The 27,417-nt window shown below is 38.6% G+C and overlaps 2 protein-coding genes across 3 annotated transcripts in view; both read right to left on the reverse strand.

Moving 5' to 3' along the window:
- The window catches only part of LOC134212270 (protein pinocchio), a 179,797-nt gene extending 158,413 nt beyond the window's left edge, over positions 1–21,384 (reverse strand). The window contains exon 1 of one of the 2 annotated variants that reach the window (XM_062689975.1): positions 20,882–21,384. The gene's annotated coding sequence lies outside the window, so the exon portion shown is untranslated. The remainder of the gene's footprint in view (positions 1–20,881) is intronic. The other variant, XM_062689974.1, reaches the window with a different exon arrangement.
- A 2,651-nt stretch (positions 21,385–24,035) lies between these two features.
- LOC134212273 (TBC1 domain family member 23) lies at positions 24,036–27,050 on the reverse strand. Its single transcript, XM_062689979.1, has 3 exons — positions 26,953–27,050; positions 26,703–26,894; positions 24,036–26,631 (listed from the first exon to the last, which is right to left on the reverse strand). The coding sequence occupies exons 2-3, from the start codon at positions 26,717–26,719 to the stop codon at positions 24,558–24,560; spliced, it is 2,091 nt and encodes a 696-aa protein (XP_062545963.1). The 5' UTR covers positions 26,720–26,894; positions 26,953–27,050; the 3' UTR covers positions 24,036–24,557.
- Between the last annotated feature and the right edge of the window lie 367 nt (positions 27,051–27,417).

Genomic DNA, 27,417 nt, shown 5'->3' on the forward strand with positions numbered 1-27,417 from the left:
TGGTCTCTAATTCGAAATCCATAAATTCTAATAAATTTCTATTTCTAAGTGGTAGACTTAAGTATTAAAATTAATTAAAAATGGATGGTCAAATAATCTCGAGTTTTTTTTTGTTTTATTTCAGATTGAAAAATCTGACCAATTCACTTACCTTCACACAAGTTTTTTGGGTATCTATTCTTAATTGTACATAAACGGAATCTTTTTATAAAAATGAAATATTTTGAAATAATTTAAATCAAAAAGTTTTGAATCTAGTGGCTTGTGCTAGAATTACTTCTGACATAACTTGCTCTACATTTTTTTTATGAGACTTCATCTCGAAGGGTCGCAAGGCTGATTTAACAATCATAAACGGATTTAACCTCCTTAGCCGTGCGGTAAAACGCGCGGCAACAAAGCAAGACCATGCTGAGGGTGGCTGGGTTCGATTCCCGGTGCCGGTCTAGGCAATTTTCGGATTGGAAATTGTCACGACTTCCCTGGGCATAAAAGTATCATCGTGTTAGCTTCATGATATACAAATGCAAAAATGGTAACTTGGCTTAGAAACCTCGCAGTTAATAACTGTGGCAGTGCTTAATGAACACTAAGCTGCGAGGCGGCTCTGTCCCAGTGCGGGGATGTAATGCCAATAAGAAGAAGAAGAAGAAATGGATTTAACAACCATCATCGACGCCCCTATCGCTCATTATTCTCCCTGACGTTGAGAAACATCAAAAATATTCTTTGTCATGTAATGAAACTGAGGCTGTTCACTGTCTTTGTCACCGGATAGTATCAACGCTTACCAACAGACGTGGTTCTGGTTTCAATACTCTTCAATTCTGTACTCTTTACTTGAGGTTAGCCTTTCACATTTTAACAAATTCCATTCGTGAAGATCAGAGTTGACATGAACGATTTTCACTTCCTTGGTGCATATTTCTCAAATTTAATATATTGCTACCAGTCTGGTAGTACCAGATTCACATTTGAGTAAGTTGATTTGACATAGTTAAGAGTAATCAGGGGTACACCCAGGTTTTTTTTTACGCGGTTGGAATTCATTAATTTCTCAGTTAACCTGAACTTTCACAGCTTTTTAAATACCCCCTGAATTTTCTTTGATTTTTTGTGAATTTTTTCATGGGGTTAACTCATTGCTTCATTGACGCTGAAGGTCTTAAACGACCAAAACCAAACCGTGTAAAAAAACCTGGGTGTATACCACAAAAGTTCAACTCAATGGACGCAGTGGTTTAAAAATAAAAACCCAGATTAATCCACCTAGCGGCGATGATGCCTTTCTCGTGCATCGTAAAATGTACTGAAAAAATCACATAGGAAAGGTCAAAAAAGCACTTTAGGGGGATAGATCGCATATTTTCTATCATTTTGCATGTTTTTGCATTAATTACTATGCATTCCCACCATTCTTGAAAAAAATTTTTTTTTTCGGTTTTAAAATTGTTTTTCCAAGGGGGGACCCTTGGGAAAAAACAATGATTTTTCAATAATTCCGAAATGCAATGTCCGATCAGGCCAATTTTCAATAGCAAATAATGGGACCGCATTCCCCGTCGAATGCGACTTGTTGCGAGTAAATCGGGTAATGCTAAGTTCCAAAAAGTGTGTCTACAAAATTTGTACACATACACACATACACATACACACATACATACATACACACAAACAGACATCACCTCAATTCGTCGAGCTGAGTCGATTGGTATATAACACTATGGGTCTCCGAGCCTTCTATCAAAAGTTTGGTTTTGGAGTGAAATTATAGCCTTTACGTATACTTAGTATACGAGAAAGGCAAAAAGTTGATAATAATAGGTACAAATGGTTTTTATTTTGAACTTTTTTACAACAGGCAATGCAAAAATAGTGACTTTAGTGACCATTTTCCGAAAAATAGTGACTTTAGTGACTTTTAGATGCAAATAGTGACTTTTTAGTGACTAGACTCAAAATAGTGACCAAGTCACTAAAAAGTGACTAGCTGCCAGGTCTGATATTGTATTTGAATTGATTTTTTGGTTGCAGGAGATATCGGTAAAATATTTTTAGCGAGTATTGAGAAATTGATCGATAAGTTATCCTTATTGTTTATGGTCTTTAGCTATGTTGCACGTACTAAGATTAGGTCGTATGAGGTGGTATAGTCCGAAACCGACCGGCAAGCAGTGTTCCGAAACTGACCCTCAATTTTACTACACTCTTTTTTTTACTGCGTGATTTGAAAAGGAGAAAGAGAGTGTACGAAGTTCTAAATGATTTCGTGATATAATAGGGAACACCCACAAATTACGTAACGTTTAGAGTAGGGGAGAGGGTCCCCTGGTGTGTGGCACCCCATACAAAATTTTCAGATGTTTCATACAAACAGTGTGACATAGAAGGGATGGAGTGTTGAAAATGACCGATTTTTGCGTTACGTAGTTTATGGATCTTCCCTTATTTCCTGAGATGGGACAAAACGGGGAAAGAAAATGTTTATCTAGCTAGGGTAAGACGGTATAACATGCAAATGATTTATTACGGCAATACTAAAATGACTTATTACTTTTCAACACAATTTCATATTGTTTCAGATTGTGTTTATTTCATATAAGGGAACTGTTCCGATTTCCATCTCACTGAACATATTTTCATCTCATCGTCAAACAAAAAAATACGGCACCAATATCATCGCTTCTTTTGATAAACATGCGTGCTAACTGCTGAATAAAATCACAAAAATGAGAATTAAATAATGTACCTTTTCATTGATTTGTTTTTGATGGGATGCACATCGGAGCCATGAGATGAAATCCAGGTGAAGTTCCCCTATATCAAATTTATCACTGAGGAAAGTTGCTTTGTTGCCCAACTGAGTGCTTCAGTGCAAGTTTTGCAAGCGTTGAGCAAACAAACATTGAAAGTTACATCAAATCTGTAACTTTTTGAATTTTGCAATTATTTTCATTATGTAACACAAAATACTTCCACATTCACGTAGTATGTTGGTCTTACAAATATTTAAAGGTACAAACTGTAGACCTTAGTAAGTTGGCCGGCTTGGCCTGTCTTGGCCAGGGGGCATCGTTAATTATACCGTCTTACCCTACACCAGCTCAGCGAAACCAACGTTAGGATCTAAAATAGGTTTAATTAGAACAAAATTACTTAACATCCAATCGATTGCATTGCATTGCATTCCTTATTATGGAACACTTCGTGTCCAAGATGGCGGCGAATGCAAATATCAGCCACAAATTCGTTCATACCGCCTTTATGTGATTGCTACAATATAACAGTAACCTACAATGATTGCTTTTGAGCGTGGATGTCGACACAAAAAATGATTAAGGAGCGATTTATACAGGAAATACTATTAAACTGTTCCATAATGTAAGAAAATTTTGTCGTGGTCACAAATCACAATTATGGAACACTAATCAATTTAATTTGTTTCGAAAAAATCAAATTTAAAGCTTTTTAAGCATTTGAAGCAGTTAAAATTATGATGGGTTGCTAGTTAGATATCTAATATTGCTGATAGAAATTCATTTTCCATTGAAAATCTTCTTCTTCTTCTTAATGGCATTACATCCCCACAATGGGACAGAGCCGCCTCGCAGCTTAGTATTCATTAAGCACTTCCACAGTTGTTAACTGCGAGGATTCTAAGCCAGGTTACCATTTTTGCATTCGTATATCATGAGGCTAACACGATGATACTTTTATGCACCAAGGAAGTCGAGACAATTTCCAATCCGAAAATTGCCTAGACCGGCACCGGGAATCGAACCCAGCCACCCTCAGCATGGTCTTGCTTTGTAGCCGCGCGTCTTATCGCACGGCTAAGGAGGGCCCCTCCATTGCAAATAGTGAATTTGATTGTGAAATTATTACTTTTTGGCACAAGTGTTCCATAATTGTGGGAGGAGTGTACCGATTCTCCGGTGTTTCTCGCAGATGGCGCTGTCGGCTAATCTGTTTGCCCTCTCGTTTGTCGTTACTCTAACTATTTGTTTGCGACCTATATCAGCTCTGGACTACAGACTACAGGAAGAGGGTCGGTTTCGGACCACCATTTTTGAGAATGGCGAAAACGTATACTTTCACTTTACCCTCTATATTTCCTAACTATTCACACCTGCACCCACAATAAAGCCTCAGAAATCCAGAATAATGTCCCCGCTACAATATAGACTACGAAACTTGGCCAAAACATCATTTTTCGCAATTTCATGGCCTTTGCCATTTAGGGGGTCGGTTTGGGAACATTCTCCCCTATATTTAAAACAAAACCGAAGAAAAACTCGAATTTACAATATGGAAAATAGTTTCCTTTTAGCAAACTTTTGTATAACATATGTTTTATAAACGATTGTACTGCAAAACTAAACTGCAGAGAAGTGGTTTAATTTCTCTAAAAGATATTTTAGTTACTAGCTAAAGATTGTCGCTGTCCGGAACATCTTTTTCTGGCGAGGATAGGGGAGCTAAATGTCAAAGAAGGAAAATCCATGCGATTTGACAGCTTGGTACCCAACATGTTCCGGATAGCAGAACAAAGAGAACCGAAGCGACAATCTTTATCTAGTAACTAAAATATCTTTTATTTCTCTCCAAAGGCGTTACAAATCAGTCGAGTCACTATTTGTTTTTCACAGTCACACATGCAAGATTGTTGCGAAGTACGTAAAATCCATTTTGCCTTTCTCGTACAACAAACTTGTACCGAAAGGCTATGATTTCACTCCAAAATCGACCTTTTTAAGAAGTCTCGGAGACCCATGATGTTATATACCAATCGACTCAGTTCGTCAAACTGAACAAATGTTTTTTTTTTTCTTCCTAAGCAATGGAGGGGGAATCGGGGAATCAGCAAATGAGGGAAGCAGGACTACATCCCCGACCCGCTAAACCGTTTCCATTGCCGCCAAGCCCATCGTCCCTTCGGTACAACCAGAAAGTAATGCTTCAAAGGGGGGCCAGTGCACAACGCATCCTCGAGGTTAGCTGCGTGTCCTTGCAGCACGCGGTGCCTACGCCTGCCCCAACCTTGACGAGGAGCCCTTTCCGTCCTCGGGCTCGGAACCCGCCTGGTTGACCGACGCCGCGAAAGCGACGATACCATGTTGTTCTTCGCAGGGCCACTTGTTCGATAAAAGGATCGAGTTCGACCATAGGGCACCGGTATGACCCATGAAGCCGACTCCGAACTCAGTACACCCGATTCTTTTTTTACACGGCGGATACGTTCCGTGTAAAAAAAAGTTTCCAGTTCAAAATTTGAAAATCCGTGTAAAAACAGTTTTATGATTTCTCGACGAATCATGCAAAATGGAGCAAATTTGCAAAAATTTTGTATAGGATTTTTTTACACGACCGTGTAAAAAAAATCCGTGTAGAAACAGAATCGGGTGTACTGTGATTTTCATTTTCATTGAGAGAGGTCACGCGATATTTACATTTTATTCTCTCCCGTTTTCATAGAATTCAATGAAAGGAATTCTGCCAAATTTTCACGGATTTTTATTTCATGAAAGCGCATGAAACTATTGTAAACAAGCTGTTTCTTCTTCAATAATGACGTAACATTATCGAAAATCAAAAGCAATACAATCATTTTATCGACTAGTCATCGTTATTTGAACAGATCTATTAAAACTATTTTGAAATTTAGATTTCAAAACTAAGCAACATTCCCATCATGACTGCTTGTAATGTGACAGGTGACCGGGAGACGGCTACATTTTCATTTGGTCTCTTGAAAATGACTGTTTTCGCTTTCACATGACAGTCACGAAAACTATCAGTACTGCTCCGAACCCTTGAACTACCTCTTATTTGCGCCTAAACTAGCCATTCCTCGAGTCCACGCGCCACCTTCTGTGTATAGATGTCGCAAATTAATCGATTACTTCGATTAATCGATTAATCGTTGCGATAATCGACTAATTTTGAATCGATTTCGAAGCGCATTTCGAAGCACTCTATGTCTTCACCGATAAGATGTCAATAGGCATCATACCGGTGATGACGCAAAGTGCATCGTGCGACACGGTACGGTACGCGCTCGCAACTCTTAGGCACATGAGCCATGCAAAAAATTATGCAGAAACATCCAAAAACAGTGAATTGCAGTTGGACGGCACAACTTACGATGAAGAACTATGATACTCATTCAGATCTTGAAGAATTTAATACCGAATGTTTTACAGAAAACCGCGAGAAGATTAGAATTTGCCCGGCTAAGTTATTAGCATTTCTCTGAAGTGGGGTTTGAGCAAATTTCGTTTCTTATACCTTTGAAAAGAAATAAATTCACCCCTACAACAAAAAATGCTAATATCATTGCCTAATAAACTCTAATCTTCTCGCGGTTTTCAGCATAACATTCTATATTTAATTCTACAAGAACTGAATGAGTTTCATGGTTCTTGATCGTAAATAGTGCCGTCCAACTGCAAATCACTGTTTTTGGATGTTTGTGCATAAATTTTTCCATATAAATTTCCAACGAGTTTAGCACCGCCCAAACGTTGACCGATTTGGCAGAAATTTTGTCCAGAGCATCAGGGCATCAAATAGAACCGAATAAAAGGGCGACCCATCAAAAAATTTGAAAAAGTGTTTTTAGAGCCACCCCAGTGTGTGTGCGTCTGTGCGCACCCACGTACCAAAATGTAGCAAAAGTGTCACTCATTTTTCGGGCCCTTATCCTCAACCGATTTGCTCGCAAGAAGTTGCGTCCGACGCAGACGCCAGATTGGACTATGGGATCGGAATAAACGCGTAAAAAAGTGTAACTCATTTTTCAAGCAATTATCTTCAACCGATTGTTTCCGGTTGAAAATTGGCAAGATCGGACTATGGGCTTGGCAGTTATGGCCAAAATAATATTTTTTATTTGTACGAGAAAAGCACCATTACTTCTAAATGGATTAATCTGGGGTTTTTAAGTGTATAAAAGCATGCTTGCTGGGAAGGTATTAAGTATCATCCTAAGACTGTGAACTGGTTCATCGATTCGTTTAACTTTTAGTTAAAATTTGACAGCTCGATGGTTATTTCGCCGTGGTTAAAAATAACCCTGCACCGGAGCATGGTTAGATTTGACAGTTCGATAGTTAAACTTTGTTCGCGAGAAAATTGGCGCCAAATCCATTTCGCTCCAAATAACTATCAATCTGTCAAGACTCAAATGGGTCGGCTTCGGAGCAAAATTTTACCCACGATGGGAAAATAACCATCGAACTGTCAAATTTTAACTGAAAGTTAGGCGAATCGGTGGAATGGTTCACAGCCTAAGGGTGCTCATCTTGCTCCGTCCTACCCTAAACAACGAAAACTGATTCACTCTGGGCTTGGTCTGGGCAACTCTGGGCTTTGGTCTCACCGAACAGAAAAGTCGAAAACCTGTACATTACATACAGCTACGTAGTTCAACGTCTTTGCGCACAACCCGATTGGGCCTTCGAGTTTTTGTACATTTCTTGACCTGGCTAAAAGTTATGTATCACAGGCTAACGTATTATTAAATAAATACAATACAATATGTATAATAAAAGATATTTTAGTTACAAGATAAAGATTGTCGCTTCGGTTTCCTTTGTTCTGCTATTCGAAACGGGGGAAGCCCATATGGCATAAAGACCATTTAGCATAACGACCATTTGGCATAATTTGTTGGGTACCTCGAGGCCATTTGGCATGACGACCGTTTGGCATAATCCTCGAAAAATGTATTAAATACAACAGGCCGTTTAGCAAAACTACCATTTGGCACAAAAAAGGTTTATCGTAGGAATATATCGACATTGTTGTTTCATAAGGGCGAAAGTCGCAAACGTAAACATTGACTTCTTCTGCTAATTTCAGGAAGATTAAAGACTTCTGGCGATATTTTCCACTTACGTTTTAAAGAAGGCGCGGAGCGCCACCAGTTCCAAGTGGTTGTTAGCTGGGAGCGGTTCTAGTTGTTGAGAAATTTGCAGGAAAAGGCATTGTTTACGTTTGCGAGTATGCATTTGCCCGGGATGAAGCAAAAAAGATGACTCCTTTTTAAAAGTACACATTTGCCCGGGATGAAGCAAAAGAGTATATGACTCCTTTAAAAGTACGCATTTGCCCGGAATAATGCAGAAGAGTAGATGATTCCTGCTTTAAAAGTACGCATTTGCCCGAAATAAGGCAAAAAAAGATGACTCCTTCTTTAAAAGTATGCATTTGTCCGGGATGAAGCAAAAAAAAAGATGACTCCAATAGCAAATTTTCAAAACGATGTATCTGCTTTTGTAAACAAAGATGCAAACGTCGATTTGACGAATCTGACAGCACTCCCACGCAAATCAACACCATCAACACGAAGGTGAAGGCTTCTGCTACCTGTTGATGGTGTTGGTTTGCGTGGGAGTGCTATCAGATTCGTCAAATCGACGTTTGAATATTTGCTTACAAAAGCAGATAAGTCGTTTTGAAAATTTGGTATTGACTCCTTCTTTCAAAGTACGCATTTGCCCGGAATAAGACAAAAGAGTAAATAACTCATTTTTTTAAAGTACGCATTTGCCCGGAATAATGCAATAGAGTAGACGATTCCTTCTTTAAAAGTACGCATTTGCCCGGAATAAGGCAAAATAGTAGATGACTCCTTCTTTAAAAGTACGCATTTGCCCGGAATAATGCAAAAGAGTAGATGACTCCTTCTTTAAAAGTACGCATTTACCCGGGATGACGCAAAAGAGTAGATGACTCTTTTGAAAGTACGCATTCGCCCGGAATAATGCAAAAGAGTAGATGACTCCTTCTTTAAAAGTACGCATGCACCCGGAATAAGGCAAAAGAAATGTGACTTTAAGAATTGTCACACACACACACACACACTTTCACTCCAACATTGCTCACAACATGCTGTAGAAACAAAAAATACTGCGGCGCGCTTTTCAAGCGAACAAAGATCATGGGAAAAGCACACGGTCGAACATTTTAAACGTGGAAATGTTGTGAAAACCGCCAAAGCATTATTTGGTTTACTCAGCTCTATTGTATACAAAGGCCAAAGCCACGTAGCAACTCATAAGCAGGATCAAAAGCAGCACGGCAAACCACAGAACATATGCCAATATTCATTAGTCTAAGTTTGAAGACTAAGGACAAATCTTTGTATAATAAACATCAGATTGAACTGTACTTCTTCGTATTTTTTATCCCGAGCCATTTTGTTAATCCGTTAGGAGAAAAAGTAAATCACTCCATAAAATACGCATATGCCCAGAATAAGGCAATAATACAGAATTACAGACACAGACAAACATACATAACACATTGAACATTTACTCATCAAATTCATCGTCGTTCAAACACTAACGACATCTGTTGATTTCAGTTAGTTGGGCAAATCACGAACCAGATGGCAGTAGTGAGCAAACGTCAAACTAGAGCAACTATGACGCGCGCGCCACGAGTGATCGATTAGCCAACTAATGATTATTTGAATTGACCAGTAAACCATTGAACGATGGAAATTTGACGAGTGTTATGTCTGTTTGTTTGTGATACAGATGTAAATTGAGCTTCTTCCTAGAGTTTTTATAATTCTTTAAATTTTTATGCCATATGGTCATTATGCCAAATGGCCCTAAAATCATTATAACTATTTTTCTTTATTATGCCAAATGGTCTTTATGCCAAATGGTTCCTGGCTATTCAACTCGTTATGCCAAATGACATTATGCCAAACGGACTTATGCCAAATGGAATTATGCCATTTGGGGTAGCCCCGTCCGAAACATGTGTGGTACCAAACTGTCAAATCGTATGTATTTTCCCTTCATTGACATTTAGCACCCTATCCTCGCCAGCAAAAGATGTTCCGGACAGCGACGAGAGCGACAATCTTTATCTTGTAACTAAAATAGGGTGAAATGCCCAATAGTGGACCCCCTAGTAGCGAAATTTTGCTCTTCCTGTCATAAGGAGTAGAATTTTGACGTAGGACTTACGTCTTTCTTTACTATACCGGGTGTCATTTAGATTTTTGGAAATCGAGAGCGTTACGCTGGAAGGGGAGATTTTGAACGTTACTAGCGCCTTTATCTTTCGATGGATTTTTAAGATTGATATATCAATCGACTCGGACACTCTCGACCATTTTACCTATTTCATTGAAACTTAAGATTATTAACGATAGGCTATTGAAAACTTCAATTCTCGTCATAACCAGTAAAAATGTCATGTGTAACCAACCCCGTGCATTCCTAACACGGACATCATAATGACACCGTGACATACCGGCTTTCGGGTCTACCGGAAGATTTTCTTTATGTATAAAAGATGCAGTGCCTGCCGTGTGTGAGTCATTACATTTTGTGACAGCAACGCATACTGACGTGCTTTTTGCTCGCGCATTTTTCGTTTCGTTCGTTCGTTCGCTGTGTTCACCTACACAGCGACAGCATGCAGTCACCAGCGGTAGAACTGCCGGTGGGTCTGCGAATATGCATGAAAAAGTGGGGGCATTTTTTTGTCATTCTGTGCATGATGGTGGTCGGATGCAGTGGTATCGGTTGCGATGGATGCGATCGCCTATCGCATCGCTCGGAGTTCACGGCTAGAGGCCGATGATGGCAGCGATGGCCGCGGTGGTAGATGAAGAAAAATAAAATTAGCCCAGATAGATTTGGATTGCTCATCCACGGAAAGTGATTGGTTTCATAATCCACATGATACCGGTAGGGGTGGTGGGGGTAAATTGGACACCCTAAGAACTGCTGCTGATTATCAAGTGGCTATCAAGAATTTGTATTGTTCAATGCAGGTGTGTCGAAGCTTATCTTATTGGTTAACAAAGCCTGTTGTGAAAAAAATTTGGAAAAATATTTGAATATGTTATTTTGATCATTTAAAATTAGTCCAAAATAGTTCAGTTTTATTTAGGGCGGGGTAAAATGGTCAGGCTGTGGGGTAAAGTGAACAATGTTGTAAATAAAGCAAATAAGTCGATCAAAATATTTTAAACTAAATACATATTCTTAATAATATTCTAAATGTTCCCTCACAGGTATAAACCCTTCGTACTATCACAGACAAACAGACGTACCGGGCTTGATCAAAATTATAGGGCGGGATTTTTTAAAATATTCAATTGACCATTGCTCAGTGAAATATTACCAGTTTCCTTTGGTTTTGGCATGGTTCGGCAGGAAATTCATCTAGTTTTGAAAAAAAACGGGTGAAAAATCTTGTTTTGGCCGTAGGAGAAATTCTGGATTATTTTAGGGCAACTCAAAAATACTAGATTTTGTGCGCCTATATTATTCAAATGGATAGAATGTTGGCCCTTGTTATACTCTTTTACATAAACAAGAGCTTTTACTGAGTTGATTGATATATGAATATCACAGATCGGATGACAAACATCTGAGATATGGATGTTTCCATGTGAAGCGAACCGAGTCCTCTCTGGAGTGGCCTCAGCCATCTCCAGCTCCTAGGGAATGTGATATTGTCGGTGGAGAGAAGAACAAGCTCTACCTTAACTCTAATTTATTATTTCTAATTACGTGCTATATATACATTGTCAGGTAACTATCGAGAGGTAAATATTCATAATTATTTACCCGTCGATGAGCTGCCTGTTTTTATCATCCTAAACTACCTCGACGGGTAGTTGGTAAAGGACAATGTAGTGGTAGATCACCACACATGAACGAGGTGCGTTGTATGGAAATATTCGCTCAGGAGTGTAGAAGTTGTACGACAATGTGCATGTGTAGCGTAAATGACCAGATCCCCCTTTTCTTCACCCCCTGATTGATGATCCCACTGTCAACCGAACCGATTAAGGTTGAAAATTGAGCTAGTTCGTCTCCATTTCTCTGTCAGAACATTGCTCACTTTACCCCCAGGCGACATGACCAATTTACCCCATAGATATTTTGGTTTAGAACTACTAACTTAGGGTTTTCATGGTTTAAATGCAACAGTGCCGAAATTACATCAAACTAGCATTTTGCGAAAGCACGCAGAATTTTGCTAAAATCTAGCTGCTAAATAGATATTTCATTATTTGAAATAGCTCGGAGAGCATGAAATGTTTAATTTATGGTGTAGCATGGAAAATAATACGATAAATTCATAAACAGGGGACAAACAAGCCGTTACCCACTTTACCCCGCCTGTTCACTTTACCCCCGCTACCCCTATGGGTACGAGTCATGTCTGATGACTGACCATATGTTAAGTTGTGCTTGGTACTAAACGACACGTACATTAAAACGGTTATACGCTGATGAAAATAAAAATTTGAATAGAATAATTACTTTCATTTATTTGCAGAAGGCATTAGCAATTGAAGATGCACAATCAGCAATAGTGTTAATATCCATTTTAAGTTAGGGGAAGGTGGGTAGACTTGATCCCCGGGGAGACTTGATCACCCCCTGTTTTATCGAGAATTAAAGTAGTTTTGTTCTAGCATATTTTTAGTATAGATCCTCTAAACAAATTACCTTTATGTGGTGAGTCAGTTTTTGGATTGACAACCTTATTTATTCTGCAGGGCGGTTTGTATGTTTTGACCTTCCCAAAGATTTTTTTATTGGCCACGCAAAATTTTCAAAAATTCATAACAGTGATCAAATGCTTTCATTTTTTCACAGCACAAAGCCATAAATATGCTTAATGATCTGTACTGAAGTAAATGTCAACATTCCATCAAAGTTTTAGGATATTTGGATTTGAAATTATTGCCTCAATATGGGGACACTTGATCCCCCATTAGTCACCCATACAAAAATTTGGCGAAACAATTCAAAAAAATATAAATCTGTATTCAGGCTTCTATTTTTTTGTAGATTTGACAGATTTGATGAAGTTTTGGCATGAAAAAATATTTATTGCGTAGATATCATAAAAAGGGGATCAAGCGTCCCCAAATTTTAAAATTACATGTGCTGTCGAATTCAATAACAAAAATCGTTAATGTTTACGCACAGCAATTCGAAAATTCTGCGTATTTTGAAGAAAAAATATTTTAAAAATCTGAGGACATCTTTCTAATTTTATCAAAGCAAATTCTTGGAGAGGGATCAATTTCCCCCGAAAATTTAAAAAGTCGATTTTTGACAGCACTCCAAAAAATTGATTGTGTATCAATAACAACAATAATTTAAGGACTGTAATACATCAGTAAAGTTAAATACTATATTTCTTAGAGAGTCTGTGTGGAAATCGCGTACGTTTATTTATTTTTGGCTGTGATACATCGGAAATCAGAAAAGGGGATCAAGTCTACCCAGTCTCCCCTAAAGGCTTAAAGGTTTAGGCCAAAATTTCGCTGTATTACATGTAAATGTTTTAAAAAAAGTAAGCAAAAAATAATTTCCAGAAGAATATTTAAATAAACTTTATCTTATTCTTTGTTTTTCATTTTCTGGGAAATTATATTAGTATTAAATTTGATGTAGACTCGGAGTTTGGAATCAAAACATTAAATATTTTTTCGTTGACGTATTAGCAGTACCTCCTCTATTTTAGAATTTGTTTGGAAAACAAGCCAGTTCTCCTAAAATACAGTCCCTTCCCGATTTTGGCAACACGACCGGATTTTAATGTTGCCAAAATGGGGATGTTGCCAAAAACGGAAAAAAAATTTCATACAAAATTTCAATTTTTTTTTGTTTGCATGATTGAAGCTAAATACTTAGAATATGTACTACAAAGTATGCGGAGTGTGTTTAAGTGATGCATGTGCGTCATAATTGTCATTTTTGCGATATTATTCATAACTTGAAGATTGTAGCTCAAACAAAATTGAAACAAACTCAAGAATGGTAATCAAACGATAATGTAACTAATTAGCCAATTTCATTTTGATAGAGGCAAACTTTCTTGTGGTCGATGTGATTGAGAGTCAAGTTCTGTGCACAATTTTTGCTGACATTATGGAAAAAAAGAACGCAAGGCATAAGACGTTCCATTGTTTTAGAAAATGGTAACGGAAATCTGCATTCTCCACATTGGTCAAGCGTAGTTCGAGTATGGACTAACTACACTCGACTCACTAAAACCAAATCCCTTCGCACAAGTCGGTCTCCTAGCACTCAACCCAGGAATATTTCAGGCGGCAATGATTGATCCATGAGCACTATGTGCACCTCGCACTACGAGTGATAGTGTGGCCAAAAGGAAGCTGGAGGACCATTTGCGTCATGCCACCTCTGACACTCGATAGCAGTCAACCTACTGGTGCTCGCTGCAGGCCATCGCACTCCAGTTCGCCATGCACTACTTTCATTATTATAACTTTTAAAAGATGGAAGAATCCTACATCAGACTGAAGAGGGAAGCAAATCAGATCGGACTAGTGATTAATACGTTGAAGACGAAGTAGGCTCAAGAGAAGACAACGGCTATTCGACAAAATCAAGGGAGTTGAAGAATTCGTGTACCTGGGCTCACTTGACCTCCGATAACGATATCAGCAGACGAATTCTAAGACGCAACGTGGCAGGAAAGCGGAAGTACTAGATCTGGACTATGCTTGTGGAGGACCAACGTGCACTTGGAGTAAAAATGGTTCTCTACAACGGTCCGACAGGTACAAGAAAGCGAGGTGTGCAGCGATCAAGGTGGATCGATCAGGTGGAAGACGATTTACGGATAATCCGTAGACTGCGTGACTGGCAACGTACAGCAGTGGACGGAGACGACTGTTATGTACCGCAGAGGCCACGCCGGCCTTAGGCTGAATAAATAATAATAAAACCAAATGTGACGCATCACTCGCCTATCGAAGCAGGAAGAATTACACCTGTGATCTCATGGGAACTTCACAGGAGCCACTTCTGATACTTCGCCATCACAAATAGAACACTCGAGAACAGAAATTGGAAGTGTGAGTGAGCATTGTGAGCATTGATCTATTGCAATCTATGCTTCATCCATAGCCAATGAGTGAACTGCCTCACTCAGATGGATGCCAAAAAACGAGTAGGAGCGATCGTTGGCTCCATTGGTGAGTGTTAAAGACCATTAAACGGTAAATCATCTAACGTCCAATTTCAAAGATCTTAGGAAGCTCATAACTTGCCACGCGGAAGAACATCAAGTTGGCTTAGATTAACCCGATTTTTTCTCATGATCTGATTTTTTTCAATGCCTGCTTGAGTGCCATTACTGTTGAACTGTTGGCAAGCATGCTGGAATCAAAAGGCTCGTTATTCAATTGACACATCAGGAAAATGGAAAAGCCAACAGTGTTCTGATATTAATCGCTAGATAAATTTGTGTAAATTTTAAACAATAAGATTCTTTGAAATAAAATTGTTGGCTATTTTCTATATGGAAATTCAGCAGAAATACGGATAAAATGATAAAATGACAGTTTCTCCGCGCAATATGAGCAAAACGACTTGAAGGCTAAACAGCGCATTCGGAAAATCGAATGTGCCAATCGCTAGCAATTAAACCTACTGGGATTGCTTGTTCCTGGATCACTCATGGAGTATCGGTTGCATTGTGATGTAAACAGCGGGCTTCGCTTAATAGATGTTGTACTATGTAAGCTTATCGACGACAAAATCAGTGAGAAGCCAAAAAATACGACATTCTACGGTGGGCTGGTTAGATTAGGAACATGGAGACATGGAAAACGTTAATAAAAAGAGCAGAAAAGTTTCAATAGACATTGTTTGCAATGAGCAATAATACGAGTGGTGGTTCATTAATTCAGTGGAAGTACCCACTATTCGTACAGAGCCCATAATACGCATATAAACCCTAATGACATTCACTTTTGGTTTTGTTTATACTATTAGCAGCGGCGTCGCGTCCGCATGTGCAACCTGTGCACTGTGTGCACTGCACAGTTAGCAAGTTTGTCCCTAACATTTAAACTCTCGATAGATTTCTTGTCATTCTTATACAAATATATACTTGGAATATTTGCATTTGTCATATGCTTAGTACAAATTTAACATAACCGTAATGCACGGATTTTCTACAGGCGACATGTGATATGAGGCAACTGAAATGCTGCGATGGGGACGCGTTATATTTTACTTCACGATACCGAAACGACGCAGCGCCACATGTTGTCCAACAAGTGCACTTTCAGCAGAGAACGATTTGCCATGCATCATACACGCATTATTTTGTATGTGTAGGTCACCCGCTTTAACCGCAATCGGCGCTGTATAGGTAGCCAAGGCGTTCATCGTTAGCAGTGCACGGTTTGGTGCCGATGGAGAAAGCCAAGGGCCTCATACGCCTGTCACTGGCGAACAAAGCTCGTGTACTCTGCATCGAAGCTTAGAACCGGTGTTAGGGCGCAATCGTTAATGTGAACATTTTTATATTTGGTTAGTTACTGCAAATAAATTCTTTTTCGAGTCCCTATAATCAAGCAGGTATCTGAAGCATATCACATCGTTATATTGCTGCATGATTGAGTGTTTAATTTTGATGAAATGTCGAAAACAAAAGTGTGCATAAAAATTGCCTCGCCATAACAAAAAGGTGGTAGAGAATTAACACTGTTGTTTACAGTTTAGAACCAAATCCAGATGTCGCACATGTTGGGGTAGGGATTCAGTGCTCCGCCTTCTCCCCCTGAGAAAAGCACATCGGTTTGGTGCCTACCGAGTAGGTACCTCAGCCGGATGACACACAGCTATGCTTCTGGCTCCGGCATAAAATTCATGTTATCATTTTGCTATGGGCGTTATTTTCTGATAAAATATTGTTACCAAATATTCAAATTTGTTTTGCACCGTACTAACCGTGTGGTGTTGAATGACGGTCTTATAACAATTAAATTGATAACCGAACAAATTTTTCACGGCACGGAATACGTGGTACATAGCGACAATAGTAAAAAATTCATTCCAATCACTTAACAACAATTACTCCATCACAGAAAATTAGTCCTGAAATGATGTTTTTGTTTACTAATTTTGAATTGTCAGTGGGGCCCACCGCGCGCTAACCCCAGAGATGTTAGACACCATTTTTTCCCATTGGAGAGATAGGCGATGACAGTAGGGTGAGGTACCTATACCGCTTCAAACAGCGCATGCGCATTTGGTTGAAGAGCGCGCAATCGGAACAAAATAGAAAAGAAAAGAGGCGGTGATTAAATGATAGTAAATTTCTGCTCTCCAAAGCGTTCCATGGTGAAAGTCCGGCTTTGAATAAGCTCATCGGATCAAAAGCGTTTTGATTGGGATTTTGGTATACGATGAATAATTCATTATTTTTTATTTTTAATAATTATTTTTCGTGAAATCCAATATCCAAAATATTTAGGAGCCATTCGTATTTCGTATACCATGTGGACAACTTAGGGGGCCGTCATACGCATAGTTGTCCCATGTTTGCTGGGATTTCCTATGTACATGGGACAATTATGCGTAGAACGGCAGTATAGGAGTAGGAAAAATGTCCATGGTTCACACAAATTAATGAAAAATTGCATGATCACATCAACGCTGATGGAGGGAAGAACACATCTAAATCTGTTCAACATCTGTCCACGTGGTATGAAAACAGCCCTTCGAAAAAAATATTTATCAAAGGAATAAATTAAAATAGAATAATTAATAGTTGAGGGACGTTTAGATTATAAACCTCAGACCCCATTTTTCTGATATGTATGACAAGCTAATTACAAATGTGTATTAGCCGTCTAAACATTCTTAAAATAATTCAATTTTCTGAACACATAACTATTAAGACTTGTCTCATTCTACGAAATAACTTGAATTAAAATTAAAAGATATTGTTTCATTGAATAGATGTCTTATATGTCATATTGAAAAGCATTATGATTTCCCGGATTAGTTTGTTTTTTAAATTTAACGCACTGCCACTTTAAGTTTAGTTTGAATTTAATTCGATAAATAAGAAGAAATAAGAAGCAGATAGACGAAACATATGGGATCGTTTATATTGGATGTGTCATTTCAGGTCCCTTTTTCAGGTCAGGTTTTTCTCAAAATATTTAACTTTGATACGAGAAGCACGAACAATCATCAACTCGTCATAATTTTCATCATTGAATTCTTAACTTTTTTCTACAAACAAATATAATTTTGAAAAAGTATCACCGGCGCGAGCTTACTCGTAATTTTAATGCTGATACATTGACAGCTACTACATCAAACAACTGAAACCGAAATACGCCGCTCGGTGCACAGGTTGAAGAATTGACCACGCGACGCCTCTGCGCTATTAGATATTAATAAAAAGGTTTTAGTTCTAAAAAGTAATAAAAAAAATATTTTCGAGGTTGTTGCCAAAATCGGGAAGAAAATGTTGCCAAAAACGGGTGTTGCCAAAATCGGGGGTAGACAAAAACGGGTGTTGCCAAAATCGGGATGGGACTGTAGCACATTTTGCCCAAGTCTGAAAATTTTATAAATAGAATTTTTAATCTTCAAATACTATCATCAATAAGAAATCTATAAATGCCCTACATTTACTTGAGTTAATAAGGACTTAATAGTTAGAAACAAAGCAATTCTAATTATGTATTAAATTATTAGTTTTATTTCCAGAAGTTTTGAATAAACAAATTTGCTAATAATTCTACACATCATGGAAGTTGTCGTTTTTAATATCAATACCTATAATCAAACTCCATAGATCCAAAAGTTTGAAGTTAAATGTAAATACGTTCCGTTTATACAAGTCCTACGTCTACTCGCGGTTATGTTGAAAACATTACTCATTGCTCGTTTTTCAACATATTATTTCTGCTTGATATCTAATAACAAATAAGGTACCAGTCAAAAAGATTAATGCATTAGATGGCGTTTTTTCAATGGTAGTAAAATCGAAATTTCACCACTATTAGACTATAGTTAGTATACTAATCAGTGCAAACTATGTGCAGGAGATAATATTTTCACCTCATACTTCATTCCTTATCACTGCTTTCTTCTACATCACCACCATTTTCCATAAATTTGCAAAATACCTGATTTTCCCATACATTTTATCGATTTCCAACTACCATTCTTCCATGAGCTCATGGTGAAAATTGTGAAAATCTCAAAACATAGAGTAGCGGGTTTAACAAAACAGATAGAAACGCCGGTATCGCCACTCAGTGACGAGTACCGTAAACATGGTGCGCGGAAGGTTGTTGTCTACAATTTTTACGGCTGCTGCACCCTGGAAGTAAATGTCATCGAAGTAAACAGTCGGTCCCTTATTCTGCACCTCTTCTTCACGATGCATACATAAAACACTCAAATACACGACGTTATTCGTTAAAATTAACATTTTAAAGTTTGACTGAATGGATCAATCAAGGTAACTCATTTTGCACTCACCGCATCAAAACAACGGCGGCACTGTATACGCGTATTTCTATTCGTGTTGTTTTGACAGAACATGTCTACGGTGGCTCGATCTGTTTGTTTCATAGTGGCAGTTTTTGCTTATTGATTGATCCATTCGCCCTATAGTAGACCCTCTAGGGGTCCATAATAGGAAATTGCTTCCCTATAGTCGACACTTCATTTGATTTTCATGTTTCGTTTCGGGACGTTCTTCTTCCCTATTATGGACCCCCTAGAATATTCCTATAGTGGACACTCTCGTGTTTATTTTTTATAGAATTGTAAAAAATAATCTAATTTTACTTTCCATAGCATTTCCAATGCATGTAATCAAATCATAGAACTGTAAGGTAGGTTCTCCCGATAGAATTTCATAGCAAAATGTTTACATTGTGCTGTAATAATGCAAAACTCGCTAATGAGTCCACTATTGGGCACACTCAGCAAACTGGATTATCGAAATTCATAACTCGCGCCTTATGAATCTTCGACTGATTATTTCACCAACAGTGCTTCTTATACGCAGTTAGCTTCCCTAGCATACAAGCGTCGATGGGCGTGTGGTCTACATACCGGCCTCCCGATTCCGACGTCCGTGGTTCGAACCCAGTCTGCCGCACTTTACTTTTTGACGTAAACTACGTCTAAGGGGAAGACTCGGATACAGGGTGTAAAATGAAAATTTCAAAATTTGGAGACCGTCACGAATTCATGTAAGATTTGTAACATTAATAGGTCGTTTATCTTTCAATGGATTTTAAAGATTTATATAAAAATCGATTCGCAAACTCTCCACCAATTTGCCAGTAGTATTCAAACTTTCGATTATCAACATTAAACTATTGAAAATTTTAGTTCTTTCATACATCATGCATCCCCTGTACAGCACGTTCCAATCCTTGGTAATTGCCTACTTTTAGGGTATTATCAATTATTGAACTGGGGTGCATGAATGTGGTGGCCCAGCTGCTAGACAGTGGGGTACCTACTCCCTCACAGAGTGGGAAATGCTGCTAAAGCTGGTTAGTGGTTTCGGTGGGATGGTTGGTGGAATAACTGGTTCAGTGTACTATATTTAGTTTTACGTAGTTTACGTCGAGCGGTCGTGTCTTGTATACAACCCCAACATTTTTTTGAAATGAAAATCATCATTCATAAGTCAAGATATTGAAATTCATACCGATTCCTTGTGGCAAATTTCCATAAGGCGTTTGATTGAAAATCATACGTCCATTTTCCTCAGTTTTTATTTCAGGATTCTCGAAATCCTCAATGACTCAATCATGTCTTCGCTCGTCTATGTATCTATAGTGTCTATAGTCCTTCCACATGATGCTACAAAAACAAAACATTATTTTTGTATGCGACAAACAAAAAAACGCTACATCTGCACATGTCACACCAAGAATGCAACACAAATTTCATAACACCTGAGTGATTTGTCACTCGCCTACGACACAACACATGCATACAATGCTATGCATTGTTTCTATTTATGGTGTTTATATCGTTTATATACAAATCATAGGAACAATGAACAATGCACTTACCGTAAAATAATAGACGTGTGTTGCTCCACAAGCACCTATCAATCAAAGTCACTAGCCAAGCCACACTGGCACTGCCTTTGGGACGGACACTGATGCAACTTTCCCAAGCACGAATCAATCCCGAATGTTTAGTTTGCGTACAAATTAACACACAATTTCACACTTTGCTGTCGGTTTAATTTTGCCGAGCACTGGAATCAGGTGTTGCCACCGAAGCGTAATTGATAATAAACAAACAACACTGCACCACGAACGCTACACAAGAATGCCGGAACGCTTCGAATGTGTTCCCTTTTTGGAAGATGAATGAGGATTTTTGCCACGAATGCTTCACCGAACGGCAAACGATTGGAAAAATGTTGAGGCACCACAATTTCAATGACCTCAATGAAATTCGATTTGTTACGTTGTAGTGAAATATTCAAAGTAAAGGCAATATTTGATGTAATCTTTCCATTCAAAAAACTTAGACCGAATCAACACAAAATTGTGCACCTTGAAATACCGAAGAACCTGATGTTGGAACTAAAATAAACCTGTGAAGAAAGTGGCATGTTGCAAGTCGCACGGATGTCACACTTGAATGTGGTATGTCTCAGATGGTATGAATGGCCAGTAGGGCGCAAATAAGTAATATGGAAAACTATTAAAATCCAAAATAGAAAAATGAATGATTGTTTTTTATACATTTTATGCATTAATATCTGAAAGGAAATATACAAGATATGGAGTGTAGAGATAAATATTATATTAATCTCTATTATTAATAATAATATCAAGAGGAACTCCACATACAACTGTTCAGGTTACTCGAACAGAGATATTAATGCAGCTAAGTTGATATAATTTTTATTAAAACAAAATCAGTCGAGGGAATATGCCAAAATTCATGTCTATTGTCCCAAAGTGTAAATTCGATAGTTTTCACCCTAATGCCTTTACATGCAGTATGACAAAAGTTTGCGATGCGACTTGTAGCAGTAAAGCAGACCCCACACGACGGAAAAAGTTTGACAAACTCTCGATTATTGAAGAAAAAGATTGATCGTGTGAGTGCGAACCCAAAATATTGAAGTAAATATTGAGGGAAATCAGAAAAGTTTGATATTCTTTTCAATATTTCCCCTCATCTCCCCCCGCAGTTTGCCCACAGGAGTCGATGACGGTTGAGTGGGTGCGTGTTTTGTGCGTTATACCGCTATTTGATTCATATTAGTTCAAGAAAAAATTGAGTTTTTCTTCAGCTACGGCCATGCCGGCTAATCAGTGAAAATATTGAAGAAAAGTTTGATGAAAAGTTTGACGAAAAAAGTATTGTCAATATCAGGCTTGTAAAATGTCATCTGCATGTCATTTGACTAATTTGTTCATAACTTTCTTTAGAAGCCACATTTTTTCTATAATTTTAGATGTACTCATAACGCTTGAGTAGGGCTATACTTTTGTCCAAGAATACATTGCTCGAAATATAACATCAGAGAGTGGAGAGTGAAAACTCTCCAAAATGTCACGTGTCATTTGACATAATGTCATTTGAATGACATTTTGCCTTCCACGGCCCAGATTACATATTTACAGCAATGTCTTGTTAGACAAAGTCGTAGCCACATTTAAGCTCTATAAGTTCGCCATACATCATGAATTGATAGCTACCTTCGGGAAAAAGTTCTAGGAAAATTATACAAACGAATGCAAATGACATTTCACAACACTGGTCAATATATGCCTCGTGTAAGGTCTGCTTAAAACAACACGTGCGTTGCTGCTTGTCTCACATTTCTAATTGGACTACCACTGCAGGGCTGTTTTGCTCATTTTAAAACATTATTTAAGCTCTATCTGGAATAAGGGCGAATTTCGCACGAGAAGATTTTGGTTTTTCGGGTTTATCAGCTAAGAACGAGAAAACAATGCGATGTTGCATTTTTAGGTGATACTGCAAAAAAAAACATCTAATTGTCTAAATAATGATTTGAGTGTATTACTTCTACGTGAAGTTAAACGATTTACAATGATATGGAAATGCTAATATCATCTTCCAAACTTAGACGTACATGTTCATGATAGAATTAGAGGCGAATGTATAGAATTGATAGTTCCGTTAGGATTCCGAGGGCAATATTTGTGATGGCACATATCGCACGACCTTCCTTCTGCCAAACTCCCGTATGAAGGGGTAGGGAAGAATATCATCCATCAATTTATTCAGCTGTTATTGGTCGACGGTACAGCAGCAGTGCATTTCTCTGCTTTGTTCTCTCCGAGGCAGCTAAGTCGCATGGAGAAAACAAAACTGTGCAATTCGACTAGATGCTGATGTCATATTAGAAATTTGGAGACAGTACAGTATCCTTCCGCATGCGATGGCATATGAGCAAATCAAACCACCTTCCTTTTGCCAGTGAAAATATATCAGCTTCCACACTGATATTCTTCGCTCCCCCTTCATACGGGAGTTTGGCAGAAGAAAGGTCGTGCGATATATGCCATCACAAATATTGCCCTCCGCTTGCTTTCAAATCGACTTCTTTAAAAACATTCTTCATGCCTGTCGTATCCTAACGGAACTATCAATTCTATACATTCGCCTCTAATTCTATCATGAACATGTACGTCTAAGTTTGGAAGATGGAAGTAGCATTTTCATAGCATCTAATTGTCACCAGATACAAACTTTCTATCAATTAATAAAGAGCATCTTTATGTCAAAGTAATTTATCTCAGGGGCCGTACCTTTATTACATAAGCACTTATGGGTAGAGGGGAGTCTGACGCACCCATATTTATAAAACATCATTTGTATGTAAAAAAAGAGGGGTGGGGGTTGAGAACCCCAGAAAAATCCCTTACGTAATACGTGTACGACCCCTTATTTTCATTTCACATGTTAACCCTTAAATGCGCAATGTTGTTTTAAAACAACAAACCGAAAATACCTTTAATTTTAATGATTTTAATGGTTGTTTACGTTAAAAATATTTTCGGCGATTTCTAAAAAAATCGCCTTGCGCCTTTAAGGGTTTAAACGTAATAAAGCTCTTAGACTGAAAAGCAATCCCACTGCTGGTTAGTTGTTTACTTTTTTTTCATTTGTTAAGTTGACTACACCTTGGTTGAATGTATTTCACATTTAGATACAATGTAGGCAGATGAATCAGAGTTTTAGATTTTATTTAAGTCTCACTACTTTTTACAGGGTTATTATAAAGCATTTTTACTGCGCTGTTGTTCACTCAAACTAATCAACACATTTATGTTTCAGTTACGCATTGTTTGTTAATTATAACTTTTTTTTCTTCAATTAGAAACTAAAAATAATTCTTGCAAATTGTGTAAATATAAATAAAATTTCTAGGAAACATTGACCAGGGAAACATTCATTTGACAACATTCAATTGTTTTTCCATTTGAACAAAAGGGACTTGTTTCTGATTGTTGAAGACGATAATAAAAGAGGAGGAGACTGAAGATAAAATATCCAGCATCAGTTGGTATCATAAAACGTTGTCTTCTAAACTACTATTCTTGCTAAAACATGTTTCAATGGGTTGCACTTTTTCATCATTTCATTTTAGGTTTCAGTTTACAGCCAAATATGGGTACTCGAAGCCAGTAACAACAATCTACAACGGGACGGGTAACTACCTTAGATACGTTAGAACTAGTGAAGGAGTTTCTACGTCTGTTTGATGATGTGCTTCGAAATGAGCTCGGTAGCTTCGCTAGCATTCGGTATAAGGAAACGGTCCATATCGGTGATAACCAGATTTTCCTCCTCGGGGTAGCCGTACTTGAAGGTGATCAAATCTCGATGGCGCTTTTTGGCGGTTATTTTGACGATTGACTGTAACGGACGCCGCACGATGATGCGGGCCTTGTCTTTGCGGTCGAGTTCTCGCAAGACGATGATATGGGAAGCCGACACGAGCAGGTAGCTATCGTACATGTACCCGTTGAGGTGAACTTCTTGGCACTTGAAATGACGGATTACTTCTGGTTGCTTCAGATAGGATTGAATCGAGACGATGTCATCAGAAGTATCCGTATTGGACACAGGTTGCGGAGTAGAAGGAAGATCGTTGGATACGGGTAGGTCTTCATCGTCCTGATCTTCACCGATGCTGAAGACCGGTGGTACGTTGCGATAGCGCTTTCCATTGCGCTCATTCCGAGAGACATGCTTTTCGGGAGCCGGAGCATTTGTGTTCGGGTTGGAGATATAATCAATTAGTTTGCCTTTCACTTCAGCTGACTTCGATTTCATGACTGAGGAAAGCTTACTAAATAAGTCAACTGTAGGTTTGCGTTCGGAAGCGTCTGTAGCATTATTGTTTCCACGATTTTCAGGTCTCTTCAAGCTGCCAGTGTTGGTAATATTATTGTTATTCACGCTTTTTCCGTATGGGACTTGTTCTTTGTTGCAAACGAGACATTTTAACGGATCATGATCTTCCAAGCAATCAATCATGTTGTCCCCAAAGTATTCATGAATCGCTTCGTATCCGCCCGTCAGCAAAGAAACATATTTCGTGTTCTTTTGAAGAAACGATGCTACAACCATGTGTGTGTACTGATCTTCTTCAAGTCTGCCAGATCCCAAGAAGCAAAGGTGCTCTCCACCAGCATTGGAATTCGCTTCTATAGCATTTTTCTGCGATCTTAAAAGACCCTGCACGGCAGTTTGGAACGCCACCGGTTCTTGAAGCATTAGATTGCTATCCAAATGGAATGCCGTCGAGAGATGCCCGGAGTTGTACTGCTCAGCCGGACGACAATCTACCAGAAAGAATCTGACCGCATCCGGATTGGTGTTTTCACTGGAAGCATTCTCCACGAGCTCGTTTACTGAAACCGGCAAGCAAAGAGCCTGTGATACAACATTTGCTTCCACAGCATTACTCTGAGCGCCAAACAGAACCTTCAGCAAGTCTCGCTTGAACGATGATGGGGTTTTCATCGAGTAGTACTGGGCCAATGAACAAAAGTCCATCACATCGTCTGCCTCGATATTACACGGCATATTGACTAGAAAGTTGAGAAGTTCTTCTTTGGAGGCGCTCTTCATTGTGATTATTTGGTCCCGTCCATTGATCAGCACGATTAAACTAAGAAAGAATACGAGAAACGGATCCGACTGTTGGAAGTACAAATCCCACATGGCTAATACCACTTGCAACGTGCAAGTCGATGCAAACAGCGTCTGGAACCAGCACATCGCGTAAGCGTCTGGAGTGATCCGCTTGGTATCCAAAATTGAGCACAACTCCGGATCATGATACTGCAGTAGCAACCGAAATATATGAAACACATTTCCATTCTTGACGCATCCCTTCGGAATGTAAGTGTCCCGAAGTGATTCAAACAGATTGTAAGTATCAGACCGTAAAAGCTTCAGCGAAAGCAACGGCAATAGCAGCTCTATCCACCCGTTATTCGACTCATAAACCAGACTTCTATTCTTACAGTAGAACGTCAGAATCGATTCCAAATCGGCTACAACCACCACCCGATCTTCTTCCTCGTTCCCCAGCTTTTCCACGAAGCTGTGACAATCCTGCCTTAATTTGGTTTGGAAGGGCAAATCAAATATCTCATTGAACTGCATTAGCTGGTCCATCTTGTTCCTCACGTCCAAGCAAACTTGCCACACATCCGGACGCAAAGCATCCGGAATGGCTTTCCCCTCACAGATTGCGTAAACATCGTCCACCGTGCAATCATCCAACAAGGCGGACTCCAGCTCAATCAACCTAAAACAAATATCGCAATATCACGTTATCAGTGAATCGCTGTGGAGGTGATTCGTGCTACGATTACTCACCATAAATTGTCATCCATACTTCTTCAAGATAGAGCCAGAGGCTATCTCGGAAAAAATCCAGCCTGCCTAATACCAAACTCGTTCCTTCGCAGCAGATGTTGCCAAACACGAAACGATTTATGACGATTGAAACATTTTCTGTACCTACCAACAACGGAGCAACGAATTGAAGTCGAAGGACAATTGCACAACCTTAAAAGAAATAGAATTTTTGAACGGAATTCAATCTTTTCGTAGCGCTTTTATTTACTTTTACTGCGCTCGACTGCTTGCGTATTTTTATGCCAGCTCTTCGGATTTTTTCATCGTTTTTTAAAGGTGACAGACAAGTGAATGTGTTGACGTTTTGTTGATTTTTCATTGGGGTCGTCAACTAGTCCACCATAAATTACGTAACGCTTTTGACGCAGTGGATCATTTTGACGTAGGACTCGGATAAAAATGTACCATACACACTAAAATTTGATTCATTTCATTTACTTATTTAGTCTACATCTAAACAGTATACACTGATAATAATCTTGTGGTAAATACACCAACAGATATCTGTTTAGCTTTACCATGCCATAAAAACGTAATGTTGATACCAACATATTCTTACAATAATTACTATGCTTCAGTCGACCATACTATGGAACGACAATCGGACAGCTATACCATCAACCATAGTAGTGTCAACCATAAATTTTGTAGTTGAGATTTCTATTTCATCTCA

The sequence above is a fragment of the Armigeres subalbatus genome, chromosome 2 (genome assembly GCF_024139115.2).
Source record: "Armigeres subalbatus isolate Guangzhou_Male chromosome 2, GZ_Asu_2, whole genome shotgun sequence".
NCBI classification, from domain to species: domain Eukaryota; kingdom Metazoa; phylum Arthropoda; class Insecta; order Diptera; family Culicidae; genus Armigeres; species Armigeres subalbatus.